This window comes from Sorex araneus, chromosome 7 (assembly GCF_027595985.1).
Source record: "Sorex araneus isolate mSorAra2 chromosome 7, mSorAra2.pri, whole genome shotgun sequence".
Taxonomy (NCBI): Eukaryota; Metazoa; Chordata; class Mammalia; order Eulipotyphla; family Soricidae; genus Sorex; species Sorex araneus.
In genome coordinates this window covers 43,863,198-43,880,440 of record NC_073308.1, presented here as the reverse complement: position 1 = coordinate 43,880,440, position 17,243 = coordinate 43,863,198, and the positions used below count along the sequence as shown (strand labels likewise).

The 17,243-nt window shown below is 47.8% G+C and overlaps 1 protein-coding gene across 2 annotated transcripts in view; it reads left to right on the top strand.

Moving 5' to 3' along the window:
* Positions 1-15,964, top strand: part of ENTPD4 (ectonucleoside triphosphate diphosphohydrolase 4) — a 38,636-nt gene extending 22,672 nt beyond the window's left edge. The window contains exons 7-13 of one of the 2 annotated variants that reach the window (XM_055144377.1): positions 1,166-1,225; positions 1,481-1,611; positions 3,205-3,371; positions 7,347-7,671; positions 9,203-9,288; positions 11,311-11,472; positions 12,713-15,964. In XM_055144377.1, the coding sequence (XP_055000352.1) occupies positions 1,166-1,225; positions 1,481-1,611; positions 3,205-3,371; positions 7,347-7,671; positions 9,203-9,288; positions 11,311-11,472; positions 12,713-12,944 (1,163 nt within the window). In that variant the 3' untranslated portion in view covers positions 12,945-15,964. Of the gene's footprint in view, positions 1-1,165; positions 1,226-1,480; positions 1,636-3,204; positions 3,372-7,346; positions 7,672-9,202; positions 9,289-11,310; positions 11,473-12,712 lie in introns of both variants that reach the window. The other variant, XM_055144376.1, reaches the window with a different exon arrangement.
* The last annotated feature ends 1,279 nt before the right edge of the window (positions 15,965-17,243 follow it).

Genomic DNA, 17,243 nt, shown 5'->3' with positions numbered 1-17,243 from the left:
AGGAGGCCCGAGAGACGGCACAGGGGTGAAGGAACTTGTTTGCACATGGCCAGCCCCAGTTCCATCAGGCACCATATATGGACCCCTGAGCACTACCAGGAGTTAACCCAGCATACTGCTGGGTGTTGCCAAAAAAAAAAAAAAGACCAACAACAAATAAATAAAACAGCTCCACTTACATCTGTATACCATCTGTCTACATCTGCTCCACTTCACCCCTGTACTTCCAAAGTACCTGTGAGCCAGCCGGGTAGTTTGCCAGCATTTGCTCAGAAAGTCCCAAAATTTCAGTCAGGTTGCAACACAGCAGGGAAATACAGTTACTACAGGAATAAAATGGTTGAATGAAGAACAGGCATCAACACACTTTGAAAGGATGTATTATGTACAGGAGAACACACCACCTGTAATTTTGGCATGGCCCTTTTGAAAACACCTTGAATCATCAGGCTTTCGATTGATTTTCATTCTGTAGTTGAGGAAAGCCCAGTACAGTTGACCAGAAAGCCTCACCCCAAAATCCCCAAAACCCACCAAAAACCCCCAGAAAGCTGGGGCTGGAGCCATAGCACAGCGCGTAGGGTGTTTGCCTTGCAGGCGATCGACCCGGGTTCCAGCATCTTATATGGTCCCCCAAGCACCACCAGGAATAATTAATTCCTGAGTGCAGAGCTAGGAGTAACTCCTGAGCATTGCTGGGTATGACCCAAAAAGGAAAAAAAATAAAATAAAAGCCTCACAGCCTCGGTCCGACAGCTTCCATCGAGGTGACAATGAAGTAGGTGCAAGTCAGGAGCCTGGGACACTATGAAGAGGATCCGACTCGGCTCCTAAATGAAAGCAAAGGACTAAAGAGAATAAAAGTTCACCTGTGTTTGAAAGCCAGGCGTTGATTGTCTTAACTTTGTAAAAAGGAGAAATTCCAGTATTTCAAAACAGCCCCCAGATTTCAAATGAAGCACTCGGTCAGGGAGTTGCATTTCCAACCCATGTAAATTGTATTCAACTCTGATTTTTAAAATTGAGAGTACTTGTAAAGTCAAGAGGGAAAAAGTTATTAGTTCAGATGATGTTTTTTATGGGATGCCGGGGATATCTGCACAGACTGCATTGATAAAATTCTTAAAAACTATTCTTCTCTTCCTTCCCTGTGAAACAACTGCAGGTGTGTACGCTTGGATCGGCATTAATTTTGTCCTTGGACGCTTTGAGCATATTGAGGACGGTGAGTATCATCTTCCCAAGTAACACGCCTAACGGGAATGAGGATTGCTTTCTATCTGAAGGACCGATAGGGAGCTAAATTACAGCTCTGTTGGAGGAGAGGAAGAGGAGTTACTGTTTTCACACAGTAGATTTGATTTTTCGCCGGGAGCGGTAGCCTGTTTGAAGCGTGCCCTGAAAATCAGAGGATCCCTCAGAAGCTGCTTGTCCTCTGGGTTTTTCTCCCGTTCTAGTGGCGGTTTCTGGCTCTTTGCAGATGACGAGGCCATTGTAGAAGTCAACATTCCCGGCAGCGAAAGCAGCGAAGCCTTCCTCCGCAAAAGAACAGCCGGTATTCTCGACATGGGCGGCGTGTCGACCCAGATAGCATACGAAGTCCCCAAAACTGTAAGCTTTGCCTCCTCACAGCAGGTTATTATCTGTACAAATTCCTTTGGTTTTCATTTAACATGTTTCCATCCATTTTGTTTTGTTTTCTGAGTCTGAACGCGTCTTTACTGTGCTTGCTGAGGTACCACCTTCTCAACCCAGGAGACGGGAGACGGGAGGAAACTCGAGGCAAAAACCTCCACTAAACCGTTTGTGTTTGTTCCCTGAAGTCAGCTGGTTTGTTTTCTGAATTCAGAGTTTTCCTTTGGTTTTTGTCAGTCACTTGCTTGAGTTTATGTTTATTTATTTATTTTTTTTGTTCTTCATCGCTCATTTTCTCAACCCATAACGTACAACTGACTAGTATCTAATTTGGTAAGTCATAATTAGGGAAAACAGGGCTAGAGCCATAGTACAGCAGGTAGGGTATTTGCCTTGCACACGGCTGACCAACCTGGGTTCAATCCGTAACATCCCTTCAAGCTGTGCCATCATCCCGTCTACACTCATGACACCTTATATAAGTCACTTAGCTGCTTTGAGCTAGTTTCTTCATCTGTAACTGTGGAGATAAGTACCTCTAATGCATGGTTATCATGAGGTTTAAGTGAGATAATACAACAGGCTATCAGGCACCTAATATGTGCTCAGGTAATCTGTATTCGAGCTTCTTAGGACAGAGCTTTAGAAAGTCATCAGAACTATGTTTCTTATTTCCCTTTCATGACAGGCTTCTAAAAAGTTTTCCTCTCTTTCCTTGCCTCCTATTTTTATCCCCTCAAGAGAAATAAAAGATATATAGAAAGCAAACATGAAGAAAAATACTGAAAAATAAACATTAAGAATTTTCCATGATTCAGGGCCGGAGTGATAGCACAGTGGGCAGGGCATTTGCCTTTCATGCGGCCGACCCAGGTTCGATCCCCAGCATCCCATATGGTCCCCCAAGCACCGCCAGGAGTAATTCCTGAGTGCAAAGCCAGGAGTAACCCCTGAACATCGCTGGGTGTGACCCAAAAAAGCAAAAAAAAAAAAAAAGAATTTTCCATGATTCATGATCCAAAACAATTGTTAGTGTGTTCTGGTATATTTCTTTTCATTGTTTTTCTTTCTATGTATAGTTTTAAAGAATATGATATGATCTTACTGCTTAAGTGATTTCATGTCCTTAATGAATGACACATAAGCATGTTTCTCAGCTGCCTGCCATGTTTAATTAGATGCTCCCTTGGTGTTATATATTTGGATGATGTCTAAATATTTTAATCATGAATTGCAAAGATCAGTTTGTGGTAGGATACTTTTTCTACATTTCCAATGGATAAGATTCCATTATTAGATTTCTGAGATGATATTTTGCTATATCACTAACCACCTTTTACCAGAAGTCTTGACATTAGCCAAAAATAAAGTTTCAGTTCATCTAAAATCAAAATCTAAGTCAACATTGTCAAATTGGATTAGCAAGGATGTTTGAAAGGGTCATTGGGAAATATAGGAGCAAGCATCTTTCCCTCTTAGATGAGAATCTTTTCAGATCTTTTTTTAAACAGGAGACAGTTGGTTTTGTCTTGCCAAAAATACTGAAGTTTGTTATCTTTATGTCTGCAGGAGGAAGTAGCCAAGAACTTGTTAGCCGAGTTTAACTTGGGATGTGACGTCCACCAGACGGAGCATGTGTACCGAGTCTACGTGGCCACCTTTCTCGGGTTTGGTGGCAACGCCGCTCGTCAGAGATACGAAGACAGGCTGTTTGCCAGCACGGTTCAGAAAAACAGGTGACGCCCCTTCCACTGCCTGTCAAGTCACTTTCAAACCGAGGTCTCTGCTCAGAGAAAGCACATCCAGACAGCAAGCGGCCTCAGAGCGGAGACCTCTGAGCTTTTTCCCCCCCTTCCTGATGAGTTCAGGGACCCCCAACTGTGATCTTGCCCTCAGCCTGTGTCCTATAAGACACAGCATCCCGGGAGCGACCCGATCTCTCAGCCCACAGCGCCCTGGACGGTGCAGAGATGGCTCTGTCAGGAAGCTAACATTGTGGTGAGCCCCTGACGATGCTGTGTCCTCATGGAGAGCCCTTGGGCCATCTGGCTGACAGCCAAGCGCCACAGTGAGGGTGCTCAGGCCCTAAGGGTAAGAATGGTTACCCTTGACATTCCCGTCAGGTTGGAAAAGCAAGCCTGTGTGGTTATTCAGTGGATAAGAACCATCCAAGTACAGTTATTCAAAAGAAAGAAATGACCTAGAAGTCAGAGTTGTGATGTGAAAAGACTCACATTTTTAGCTGTGATTCTTACAAAAATTATTTTTGAAGAATTCTCAATTCAGAAGTATATAAAATAATGGGGCTGGAGCCGTAGTACAGCAGGTAGGGCACAGGCCTTGCATTTGACTCACCTGAGTTTGATCCTCAGCATCCCATTTGATCCCCGGAGCCAACCAGGAGTAATCCCTGAGCACAGAGCCGGAAATAAGCTCTGAGGACCACCTGGTATGGCCCCCAAACCAATATAATTATATATATATAATACATATATATATACACATAAATATAAAATAATAGCTACAGTTTATTTTGTAAGTTTAAGCATATAATCGTTTTTTGAAATTAGATCTTAAAAACAGAAAAACCATTTGGATGAATATTAAAATATGAAATCTGGACTTACGTAAGATATCCTCCTGCTATGTTTTGTTTTGATGGAGCTATTTTGAAAAGGGAAAAAATATCCTAATTTTTGAATATTAAAAGCATAAATTTCCTCGTTTATTTTAATTATAGTGAATTTGTAAAAGCCTGCACTTTAGGGGCTGGAGCAATAGCACAGCCAGTAGGGCGTTTGCCTTGCACACGACTAACCCAGGTTTGATTTGCAGCATCCCACATGGTCCCCTGAGCACCGCCAGGAGTGATTCCTGAGTGCAAAGCCAAAAGTAACACCTGAGCATCGCCAGGTGTGACCCAAAAAGCCAAAAAAAAAAAAAAAAAAAAAGCCTGCACTTTAACAAAGAACCAAGTCACAGCCATTCAACACAACATTTTCCAGAAATTCACATACAAGAACAGGAAAAAACAACCTGTATCTCTTCCTCATATGTTTATTAAACTGTGCAAGTTAAAAATTGGTCAGCCCTTGGGGCTGGAGTGATAGCACAGCGGGTAGGGCGTTTGCCTTGCACGCGGCCGACCCGGGTTCGAATCCCAGCATCCCATATGGTCCCCTGAGCACCGCCAGGGGTGATTCCTGAGTGCATGAGCCAGGAGTGACCCCTGTGCATCGCCGGGTGTGACCCAAAAAGCAAAAAAAAAAAAAATTGGTCAGCCCATGACTTTCTGCAAAATGGTAGATGGACATTTTTGTGTAATTACTCTTTTAGAGTAATTACTCTTTTAGAGTAACTATCTTTTAGAATGATAGTTCTAAAGTAGAAATATTTTAGTTAGTGACTCAAGCAGTGTTGAGGAAAACTTTCTGGAATCCAATTTTTTTTTAGCTTTTATTTATTTATTTATTTATTTATTTATTTATTTGTTTGTTTATTTTTGTGGTAGCAAAGATCAAACCCAGGGCCTTACATATGAAAGCCAAGTTTTCTATCATGGAGCCACATCCTTGCCCTGGAATGCTAACGTCCACTAATTGATTTTAATGTCAATTAGTATTTGTATACAAAAGAATTTGTATAATGGATAAGTCCCATGGGACCCAGAATTTAATTTAAAGGACAACTAAAGTTGTAGTTGGAGGCATACATTTTAATTAGTCTTGGACTTTCTTTTCTTAGTCTTTTTTATAAAGCAAGGTAGTTTTTATTAAATAAAACTTACTTAGGAAGATGTGATGTGAGGTGAGGGGCTGGAGCAATAGTACAGCCATTAAAGCATTTGCCTTGCATGCATCTGACCCGGGTTCAATTCCAGGTATCCCCTATGGCCCCCTGAGCACTGGCAGGAGTGATTCCTGAGTGCAGAGCCAGGAGTAACCCCTGAGCATCACTGCTTTCACCCCAAAAGGAAATAAAAAGACTTGAGGTCAGAGAGAGAAAAGTGCGTGTTCCACAGATCACCTGGGCTTCTCCAGAGCAGAAGAAGCAAAGAAACACAGAGACAGGCGCTGAGTTCAGTGTCCAAGGGGGAGCACGGGCTTAAAGAGCAAACCTGGACTTGGGTTCTTAATAATAGTTCTAAGCATTCCTAACTTTGTGTATACGTCATGAATCAGGTCTTGAAATTAAATTTTCTCTTTGCCATTACTAGTGACAGTGACCTCTTTTCAATTCATGAAACATTTTAAAAGACAGAGCCCTGATGTTTCCTGCACTCCAGTGCCTTTCGGGCTGCACTGGTCTTAGAATGCTCCCCCGACAGAAAGTCCAGTCTCCCTGAGCCCAGCCTCCTTAGAGCTACACGGGCCTTTTCTGTGGCATCAAACACCAGCATCACTCGGGCTCCTGTAAGACCTTCTCTGGTTTCAAATGGCATAAAGGTGACGACACAGACTCGGGTGACAGATCTTTCTTGAAGGAAGTTTTCCTGGGGGACTCTCGTCTCCAGGACTCCTCAGAGCCCACAGCGATGGCATCAGTAGTTGACACATTTGTAAAATTATTTAAGGGTGGTGGGGAGGACTCCAGGGGAGTGTAGTCTCTGGTCACGTGGCCCCCAGTGCATAGCCAGGTGTGACCCCAGGACCCCCTGGCACTGCCATCGGGTGGGAGCAGCCCTTCATTACCAGGCCAGGATCACCAAGATGGACTCACTTCTGGGGAGAAACACAAATAAAAGTCTATTAAAATACTGGAGCAGCCCCAAGCTCCAGTCTTGGGGCTGGAGCGATAGCACAGTGGGTAGGGCGTTTGCCTTGCACGCGGCCAACCCGGGTTCTAATCCCAGCATCCCATATAGTCCCCTGAGCACTGCCAGGGGTAATTCCTGAGTGAAGAGCCAGGAGTAACCCCTGTGCATCGCCGGGTGTGACCCAAAAACCAAAAAAAAAAAAAAAATAGTGGATCTTAAAAGCTACCTAGATCAGCAGCATCTGCCTTACCCACCGTGTTCATTCCCAAAGAGTCTTTGGCTCTTCTACTAAAGGGTTTTTGGTTTTTTTTCCCCCCACTCCTTTATGCCACGCTGACTGTGTTTACTGAACACCAAGGACTTAGAAAATTGATACCAAGACCTGCTACTTTTTTTTTTTCCTTTTTTGGGTCACACCTGGCAAGGCTCAGGGGTTATTCCTAGCTCTGCACTCAGGAATCGCTCCTGACAGAGCCCGGGGGATCATTTAGGGTGCTGGGGATCGAATCCAAGTCAGCTGTGTGCCAGGCAAGTGCCTTCCCTACTGTACAACCATGCCAGCCCCAAGTCCTGCTACAGTTTTCCTCATTTTCTTTATTCCTGCTCTCACTTAACAAGAGTTTCCAAGCGAGTTGCCTTTATCCCATTTTCCCCGAGCATTCTGTCTCGTTTCCACGGCCCCAGCTAACTCTTTCCTCAGACACCTGTCCTCTGTGATTAAAGTCACCGTCACTCGTGACAGAAACGGGCTTGAGCGTGGGTGCCCAGTGGCAGGGGCGGGGGGCTGTGTCAGGCTCCCGGTGGCTCCTGGCCTGACAAGGCTGCTGCCCTCTGCCGAATGCCACCAGCTGCCAGGCGGCTTCGGGCTTGTCCTGAGCCCTCCTGGGCTCCGTCTTGCTGGGCTCCTCTCGCGTCCTCCAGGAGAGCTGGTGGCTGATGTCACTCTGTCCCGCAGGCTCCTCGGGAAGCAGACCGGCCTGGCTCCTGACACACCCTACCTGGACCCCTGCTTGCCCCTGGACATCAAAGATGAAATCCAGCAGAACGGACAGACCCTGTACCTCCGGGGAACTGGGGACTTCGACCTGTGTCGAGAGACTCTCCTGCCTTTCATGAACAAGACGAACGAGACGCAGACGTCCCTCAACGGCATCTACCAGCCCCCCATCCACTTCCAGAACAGCGAGTTCTACGGCTTCTCGGAATTCTATTACTGCACCGAGGACGTGTTGCGGATGGGGGGAGACTACAACGCTGCTACGTTCACTAAAGCCGCCAAGGTACCTCGGAGCGGCCGTCGCTGCAGGCTGTGGCCAGGCTGTGGGCTGTGGCCATCCCAGGAGGCCGAGGGTCGGGGAGAGGACTGGTGGCGGGCGGGGGTCTGGCATGTTGGGGACCTTCTGCCCTTGTTGGGGAGGGAAGTAGACACACGAGGGCAAGTCCACTGGCAGCTGGCTTCTGCCCCTGCTCCTGGATGGCTCGGGGTGTCTGTCTCTCCGTGTTCCCTCCCTGGACGCCCTTCCAGCGTCCATGATCAGCCGTGTTAGGATTTCGCAAACGTGTCTCGGCCATCCCCACCCACCGGCTTCTCTCTGTCCAGTTCTTCCTCCTCGGGCTCCCGTGTCCTGTCTGAAACGCACATGCAGTTGCTTGCTGTCCTTTGTAAAATCTCTAGCTCCTTCTTCCTGTGGCTTCCGGGATGAATTCCCGAGCCCATCCTCCCCACCCTGCACCCTCAGCGCTCCACCAGGCCCCTCCCGCTTCTGTCCTGTCAGAAAGGGCTTCGTGTTCCCCACCCCTTGGCTGCTCCTTACTTTCTTTTCTTTCTTTCTCTAGTGGGGGCGGGGGGCGGCCAGCAGTGCTTAGTGAGTGTTTAGGGCTGCTCTGGCCAGCTGTCAGGAATGGCTCCTCCAGGGAACCACACGGAGACAGGGACTGAACCCGGAGCCTGCTGCATGCCGCGTGGACACAAGCCCTTTGTGCTCTCCTCTCCGCAGCCCCACCGGGAGAGAGAGTCTCTGTTCCTGGTGTTTCTCTGCCGGAAACGCCAGCCCTCGCTTCTCTCCTTGGCTCCCTGCTCTCTCTGGGTTCTCTCTGCCCCTCTGGCCGCACTTTCTTTGCTCTTTAAACAGAAATGAGAGTCGTGACCCTGCCAAAGGGTCGTTTTAAGTAGTGAGCTTGGGGAAGGCACTCGTACTGTGCTTCACTTAACATTCTCCATTAGCATCCTCACATCTCCCGAATAAGATGCGCCTCTTCTCAAAGACAATGCTGAGGCTAGAGTGATAGCACAGCGGGTAGGGTGTTTGCCTTGCACGCGGATGACCCGGGTTCGATCCCCAGCATCCCATATCGTCCCCAGAGCACCGCCAGGGATAATTCCTGAGTGCAGAGCCAGGAGTAACCCCTGTGCATCGCCGGGTGTGACCCAAAAAGAAAAAAAAAATTCAAAGACAATGCTGTTGGGAGTCTTTGTTTCCAGCATCTTGCCCTGGGTGGCTGAGGCTTTGCCACAGTCAGGAGAGTTGCCATCCCATGCGGTGAGGGAGGACAGGGCTGAGCTGGTGGAAGAGGCTGCTGTGGGCAGTAGGGTTCTCTGCACGGCAGGACTTTAAAGACAAGTACACCTGCGATGATGCAGAAGTGTCCGCTGAGCATCTCGCCTTCATGGTACTCGTATTAAACTAAGCTGGTGTTTCCTAACTGGGTGGCTATGCTCGCTTTCAGCATGAGTTTGGCAAAGCCTTTTAAAATGAAAAGCATGTTGAATAGACTTTCATTAATGCATATGGGATGGGGGGGTTCTTTCAGGATTACTGTGCAACAAAGTGGTCGATCCTTCGAGAACGCTTTGACCGAGGGCTGTATGCTTCTCACGCTGACCTCCACAGGCTGAAGTAAGTAGATGGCCAAGCCCCAAGGCTTTTGAAACAATCTCGCGATCAGTGTGGGCCTCAGCCTGGCGTTACATCCTCATCAGTAACTGTTCCTTTTTGGCTACGCTGGGCTGAAAAGGAACAAATATTTTCAAATGGGACAAATATTTGTGTCCCACAGGCTTTCCTGTGGTTTAGTTTTTCCTCGGTTTTGGCTTTCTTTCCAACGGAAAATCCGTTCCTCTTTCTTGCTGTGCGTCCTGTCTGGATGTCAAGGGCTAGACTCTCTTCCTTTCATGTTCTTCTCTGCCTTCCCAACCAGATTCTGTCCCCCTCTCTTTAGACATGAATATATACACATATGTGTGTTTATGTTCTTCTTTGTTTTGTAGTGATCTGTTGCTTTCTAAAAGTCCTTTGAGGGCCAGAGTAGTTCAAGGGGGGTGGGGGGGGGGGCTGGAGAGTTAATTCAACAGGCTAGCGTACATGCTTTGCATACTGGCACTATACGGCCCCCCACGCAATGCCAGGATCAACCCTGAGCACTGAGCACCCCTGAGTGTAACCCCAAGTACAAGAAACAAAACCCTCAGAGGGGTAGAGCGCGTGCTGTACTTATGCTGGTTGAATCTCACCGACGAGTGGCCCTAGTGACCCCAAGCACTGAACTGTCAGACCCACAGTGCTGGCTCCCAGGCACCTGGGAGAGATCCTGTAAAAAATAAAATTCAGGGGCTGGAGCGATAGCACAGTGGGTAGGGTGTTTGCCTTGCACGCAGCCAACCCGGGTTCAATTCCATAGCATCCCATACGGTCCCCCGAGCACCACCAGGAGTAATTCCTGAGTACAGAGCCAGGAGTAACCCCTGAGCATTGCCGGGTGTGACCCAAAAAACAATAATAATAATAATTAATAATAATAATAATAATAATAGGCTGGAGCGATAGCACAGCAGGTAGGGGATTTGCCTTGCATGCAGCCGACCTGGGTTCAATTCATCTGTCCCTCTCGGAGAGCCTGGCAAGCTACTGAGTATCCCGCCCACACAGTAGGGCCTAGCAAGCTACCTATGGTGAATTCAATATGCCAAAAACAGTAACACAGGTCTCACAATGGAGATGTTACTGGTGCCTGCTCGAGCAAATCGAGGAACAATGGGATGACAGTGCAGTGCAGTGCTTGAATAATAATAATAATAATAATAAAATAAAATTCAAAGAAAACTCAGAAAAACCCTTTCTTATATAGCACTTTCTCTTTTAAATTTTTTTTTTAGGGGGCTGGAGCAATAGCACAGTGGGTAGGGCGTTTGCCTTGCACGTGGCCGACCCGGGTTCAATCCCCAGCATCCCATATGATCCCCTGAGCACCGCCAGGAGTAACTTCTGAGTGCAAAGCCAGGAGTAACCCCTGTGCATCGCCAGGTGAGACCCCCACAAAAAAAAAGTAAAATTTTTTTTATTTTATAAGGTAGTTCACAATATTTGAGTACATTTAATATTCAAACACCAATCCCACCACCATTACACCTTCCCACTGCACTTTCTGTTTTTGAATATATATTACTACTTGTACAGCACAGCCTCTCACCCAGAAAGTGAGTCTCAGATACACAGACTCACAGGCCGTCAAAACTCAGACAGCCCCTCCTGCACGCACTCTTCCACGGAGCCCCAGCCCAGCCCCCAGCCTGCCCTCGCCGCGTCAAAGAGAGAAACTGAGGCCTGAAAAGTCAGAACTTGCTCCGATTTAGGATGAATGCAAACATGGTGGAATACTGAGGGGGACGGGGGTGTTGGAACTCTTGGTCTCACCCTGAGTCCAGGCTGCATGAGAGAATCGATTTGACAACTGAATTCCTTAGTGTTTTGAGACTCGGGGCACAAACCAAATAAAGGCACCTGGTGTGCACGCAGTTGGCTTGGCGACCCCACACAGACCCCATGGCAACTATGTCCGAGTGGCCCCCCGACAGAAGCTGTCCCCGTGGTGCTGCCCGCCGTGGCTTCTGTCCCACTGAGGCCTGTGCTTGGTGTTTGTAGGTACCAGTGCTTCAAGTCCGCCTGGATGTTCGAGGTGTTCCATAATGGCTTTTCGTTTCCTGTCAACTATAAAAATTTAAAGACAGCCTTGCAAGTTTATGACAAGGAGGTTCAGTGGACGCTTGGAGCCATTCTTTACAGGACCCGCTTTTTACCTTTAAGGTAGGACTGCGGATTTGGTAAGAAAACCAGTCCAGGGGAGCTTGGCCACAGTCACGATGCGTGTTGGCCGCCGTGGTTCGTGGGGCCTGTGGGGTGGAGCTTCATGTCGGCCGGGGGTCGGGGCCATGCCGTCTGTTCGACTTGACTGCCCCCCATCACCACCACCCATGTTGGTCTCTCGTGCTCCATCTCTTCCCTCAGCCCTGTGTGGAAGGGTTCATTAATTCCAGATGCCCTAACTTTGATGGCTTTGGAGTGCTCCTCAAAATAGTTTTTAATGCATCATCTAAATACACAGGATTACAGAGGAAATGACTGTGGGGAAGTATGTTTGTCACAGTATTACAGAAAATATTATGTGGCATGATACGACACATTCTCTATTAACCCATTACATATCAAGGCCTGGCAGCAGAATTAGCAACTTTTGTTTTTCGATGTAGTGACTGATGTCTCCCAATTTTGAGACGTCTGCAGAGTATCATAATGTGAGGTAAAAGTGACGATCTTCAACCTTTCGCACCTGAATCTACAAAAAAGAAAACACACACACACACACACACACACACACACACACACACACACACACACACACACCCCTGCACCACTCTGTGGCCTGGTACTGGTCTGTGGACAGTGGTTGAAAACCATTGATAGAAAAATCTGAGTGAGTTTCCTTAGGAACCCAGTCAGAGGGCCCACTCGTGCCAGTTTGCTTTCTGCCTTCACAGTCCAAGGAGACTGCATCTGACAGTTGTGCAGAATAAAGATGTCCATTTTCCTGACTCAAGTTCCCAGGCCTGGGGGTGAGCTTCTCCCGGTGCGGGAATCCCAGCTAACGGGCAAATGAAGCATTGGCTTTGGGGGAATGTTCCCTTTTCCCCAGCCCCAGCCTCACAGGACGTTTAAACCACAAAACTGAGATTCTTGCCGGTCCTTGATCAGAAATGAGCTTTGAGTCCATGCTGGCCTCCCTTCTGACTCAGGCTGTAAAGACAGGATAAAGGTGGGAACCACGGGGGTTAGGCTTGTACTTTCACACGTCAGCGCAGCACTGCCAGTCCCTCTGAGAGACCCTGTTTCCAACACCCTCTGGGTAAGAAAACCGAGTCTTCAGGACCGAGGTTGCAGTTTTGCCCCACGGGAGCCACCGCCGCCACCCCCTGCCCCCTGCCCCCTTTCCCGCCCCGCCCTTGGCCCTCCCCGCTCACCTCCCGGTGCTCTTCTTTCCCCGTGGCAGGGACATCCAGCAGGAGACCTTCCGGGCCGGGCACGCGCACTGGCGCGGCTTCTCCTTCGTCTACAATCACTACCTGTTCTGGGGCTGCGTGCTGGTGGTCCTGCTGTCCATCCTGCTCTACCTGCTGCGGCTGCGGCGCATCCACCGCAGGATGCTGCGCGGCGGCCCCGCCAGCGCCGCCCTCTGGCTGGAGGAGGGCCTGGCCCCCCAGAAGACTGCTGGGGCCCTGTGAGCCCAGCCCCCAAGACTTTCTAAAGGAAAAGCCATTTTTTTTTGCCTCAGGGTTTCTCCTTTTTTTTTTTTTTTTTTTTGTTTTTCCCTCCTGTTGGCTTTATTTTTCCTTCCCTCTTCCTATGTGGAACGAAAAAAACACAATCCAATGTTGTGTTGAGTTGTGTTGTCCTAGAGGTGTTCCCCGTGGTGGTTGTGTTGCCCAGCTTTCAAGGGAAGCAGAGGGAAAAGGGGAAAAATCACCTCATTGTGGCTGCTTGGGGCTCCTAGGGCTTCCTGAAGATACGTTCAGTTGTTTTTAACAGATCGCACTTTGATATCCTGGGAAATGCACAGATGTGTTTCCTCTTTGTGGAGCTAAGACTGAAGAACGAAACTTCTACACAACCAAAATACAGAGACTGAAATCGCAACTTAATTCTTTCCACCTTTATCTTGAGAGTTCTCGTGTAGAAGGTGTTGTTTGTTGAATTTGTATTTTATTGTTCAGGTCTTTGCAGATTTAAAAATTTTAAAAAAAGAAAACGAAAAATCCTTTGTATCCAAAGTAGAGAAATACAGGCAGCTGAAAGCAATTACTTTTTTTCAATGGATAATGAAGAGACCTGAAAAAAGCTGAAATACTGATCCGGGCTGTACGTGTGTAACTGCTAATGGAAAAGAATGAGAGGGTTCACGTGCTGCAGAATTTCTTTTTCATGATGTAAAATCCCAGTAACCATCGTCGTCGTATCCCGACCACAGGTAACTCCTTCCTGGTCCCATCTCCCAGCAGCCGAGGACACTTTGTCTTTGAGGTTCCATCATAAGGTTTTCCTCTTACTGGCACCAGAGTGCTTGCACACCAGCAGACTCACTCGTGGGTCTTCTCAGTGATACATTTTGCATGTTTAGGTGGGTCCCAGTTTCATCTGACTTCAAATCAGCAACCTGTCCCTTGGTTTTTTAAAAAAATAATAATAATTATGTCTCTACAGGTATAATACAGCAGGTAGATCAGGCACTCATGTTGCACACGGCTGACCTGGGTTCAATCCCCGGGACCCCGTGTGGACCCCTGGGCCCACTAGGGGTGATCCCTGAGTGCAGAACCAGGAATAAGCCCTGAGCACCGCCAGGTGTGGCCCAGAAACAAAATGAAATGTCTCTGCAGTTTTATTTTGGAGGCCCCTTCCGGAGCTTGCTTGGTTTTCTCTGCGGATGCTGTGCTCACCGCCAGTCAGCAGAGCTTGCTCCGGCCCCCGGGAGAGGAGGGGCTGAGTCTAACGTAAGAAAGAAATTCACATTCTGAAAAAAAAAAAAAAAAAAAAAAAAAAAAACCAACTTGGGCCTTTTAAACGAAAACCTAAAAGGACAACAGGACCGGCATGTATGGATTTAGTTATTTTTCACCTGTTCATTTAGTTGAGAATTCTTTGGGAATTCTCATTCAGTGATTTTTTTCCCCCCCAGGAGAAGTGCTCTGTGTACATGCATGCTAATCCTTTCCCCAGAGAGTTAAATTTATCTAGTTGGTAGCAGGGAACTATTTTGAGCCCATCAGCTGCTTTAAAAAAAAAAAAAAATCACTGAGTAGAGAAAGAATTCAGATTCTAAAGCTTCTAGTAACCTAGAAAAAAACCTGCTTTATTAATTAATGTGGCATACTGTATATTAGTGACTTGAAAGCTTACAAATTTGTGGGAAGATCCAATTTTTTTTTATCCTGTCCTTCAAAATGATAATCTGGCGAGGGCAGAGTGAGAGGGGGCAGGCTTGCCTCTGTCACAGCTCAGCAGGGGGCAGGAGCTATGTGTGCCTTAGTCAGGCTAGTCCCATTTCAGAGCCGCGGGCCAGGCCCCCGAGGGCTCCCGCCGCTGTCATTCCACAGCGAGAGAAATCCTGACCCCCCAGTAAATACGGTTCCTTACCAAGACACGGTCACACATGAGCAGCTGTGTCGGGATACCCCAGGTGCAGAAGCTAGCAGACAGACGGCTTCTCCGTGTATCCTTACATGGAATTTGACCTGTCACTCCCGGTGAGACGGCGGTGAAGAGAGAGCTCACACTTCTGGTCCTCCACCCGGCCAGCTGGAGGGAATCTCCGCTGTGCAGGATGAAAATTTTTCTCCTCGGTCGAGCCTTTCAAATCAAGGCCAAGGATATGCCAGCATAGACCGTGACTTGAATTGTCCCCCCCTCCTGTAAAGAGTCACTTTTTAAAAATAAAGACTGCCGGTTGGGTCCAGTTCTGCACAGATTGGCAAGCAGAGGCTAATGCCACAGAGAGCAGCCAGACGACGCCAGGCCTCTGGAGTCCTCTGCAAGGACCGACCTGCTTCCAGTCAGGACCCCTGAACTAGGGTTCCAGCGCCCAGTGTTACACAGTTAAATGCATGCATTTCCCTCCAAAATCCACTGCGGGGTGGGGTTTGGCAAACTGTCATACCCCACAGGGAAATCTACACCTTGAGACGAGAACGGTCTTAAAGGGCCATTAAAGGAACAGTTGAGCAAGATGCTAAAGAGACTGTATGTGGCCTAGAGACCCTAAAGAATTTTACCAAAGGGCCCTTTCCAGAAGATGCTGGTTTGTGGGGACAGTTAAGAATCCAGACAAACATCTCGGGCACTGTAGGAGCCACCCAGTAAAGCGACAGCACAATAAAGCAGGTCACACGGTTTGTTTCCTCAGAGCATAAGAAAGTTATGTTTATCCTAGAGTCCACTATTTAAAATCCCCCGTTACCATCATTGTGTCCTGACCACAGGTAACTCCTTCCTGTGTCCATTAAGTGTGCAGTAACATTATGTCAAAAAACAGCCTGTACAGACCTTTATAAAATGTCACTCAGAGATGCAGTGAGCACCTGCTGTTTGGAAAATGGCACCGAGGGACTTTTCCCGGTGTGGAGTTGCCGTAAACTGTTCATGTGGAGGAGGGGAATGAAGTATCTGTGAAGCACAATAAAACAGTGTACCCCCATCTACAGAAGCATTCTTCTAATTTAGAAAGGGAGTTAACCTTTTGTAGGTACACGTGCAAGAAAAATGACCAAATTTCATTCTTAAAAATATTTGTAATCATTGTCGTGAGTCAGAATTTTGGTTACCTTCTCCTCTGGGACTTTTCAGCATCAGTTTTCTAACAAGTGATGAAACAACATGCCCGCCCCCAAACATTAAATATATATCTGGGGGGTGGGGAGGAGAGGTCGGGTCTGCTGTATGTGGGTAAAGTCTGCACATCTGAGGTCCTGCACCCCGAGTGCTTCCTCTCAGCAGTGCCGGGCCGGGGCATTGACAGCTCGGGGAGGATGAGTTCGGGGCTCGGGAGATAGTACAGGGATAAGGTGCTCGCCCTACACACAGCTGACCCCCATTCAATCCCCCGCCCCTCAGGTGGGACCCTTGAACACAGTCAGGAAGGAGCCCCGAGCACAGCCAGGTGTGGCACAAAAACATATCAAAAAAAAAAGAAAGAAAATGAAACTGGACCGGGGAGCTAGCTAAAAGCCTGGTCAAGGGGCTGGAGCGATAGCACAGTGGGTAGGGCATTTGCCTTGCATGTGGCTGACCCGGGTTCTATTCCCAGCATCCCATATGGTCCCCTGAGCACTTCCAGGAGTGATTTCTGTGTTCATGAGCCAGGAGTAACTCCTGTACATCGCCGGGTGTGACCCAAAAGGCAAAAAAATAAAATAAAAATTGAAAAAATTAAAAAAAAATTAAAAATAAAAAAAAAGCCTGGTCAAAGGAAAAACTCCAGTGAACTGGCAACACCTCGCCACTGGCTATGCTCCTCTGTCAACCCCCGAAGGGTGGCCTCGAATTTTTCAGCCCATTTAAAGACATGACAGCACAGGTGAGTGATTCTGCCCGGTACCTGCATATTCTCACGGCTGGCTGTCGGTGCCAGGTCCCTACCTGGGGTAAACTGAGGAAGCTGCTTGCGTGTGGCTCAGTCTTGCTGCCCAGGGTGACAGCAGTTAGCCACACCTATGTGCACAGGTGGACCAGCTCTTGATGGATGGGTATTGACATTTTAGTGAATTTTTTGTTTCACTGGGGGGGGGGCGATGCACCCCCCAAAAAAGTGCTCAGGAGCTGTTCCTGACTCAGTGCTCAAGAGTGACCCCTGGCTGAGGGGATCATATGCGATGCCAGGGATTGAAGCCAGGGTCAGCGAAGTCCAAGGCAAGCACTTGAACATTTTTACTCTCCCTCCAGCCCTAGTAGCTACATTTTAAACACATGCAAGCCTGCACAGAATTGTTTTTCTTAAAAAAAACATGCATCACTGAGTAAGAAACTGAGAA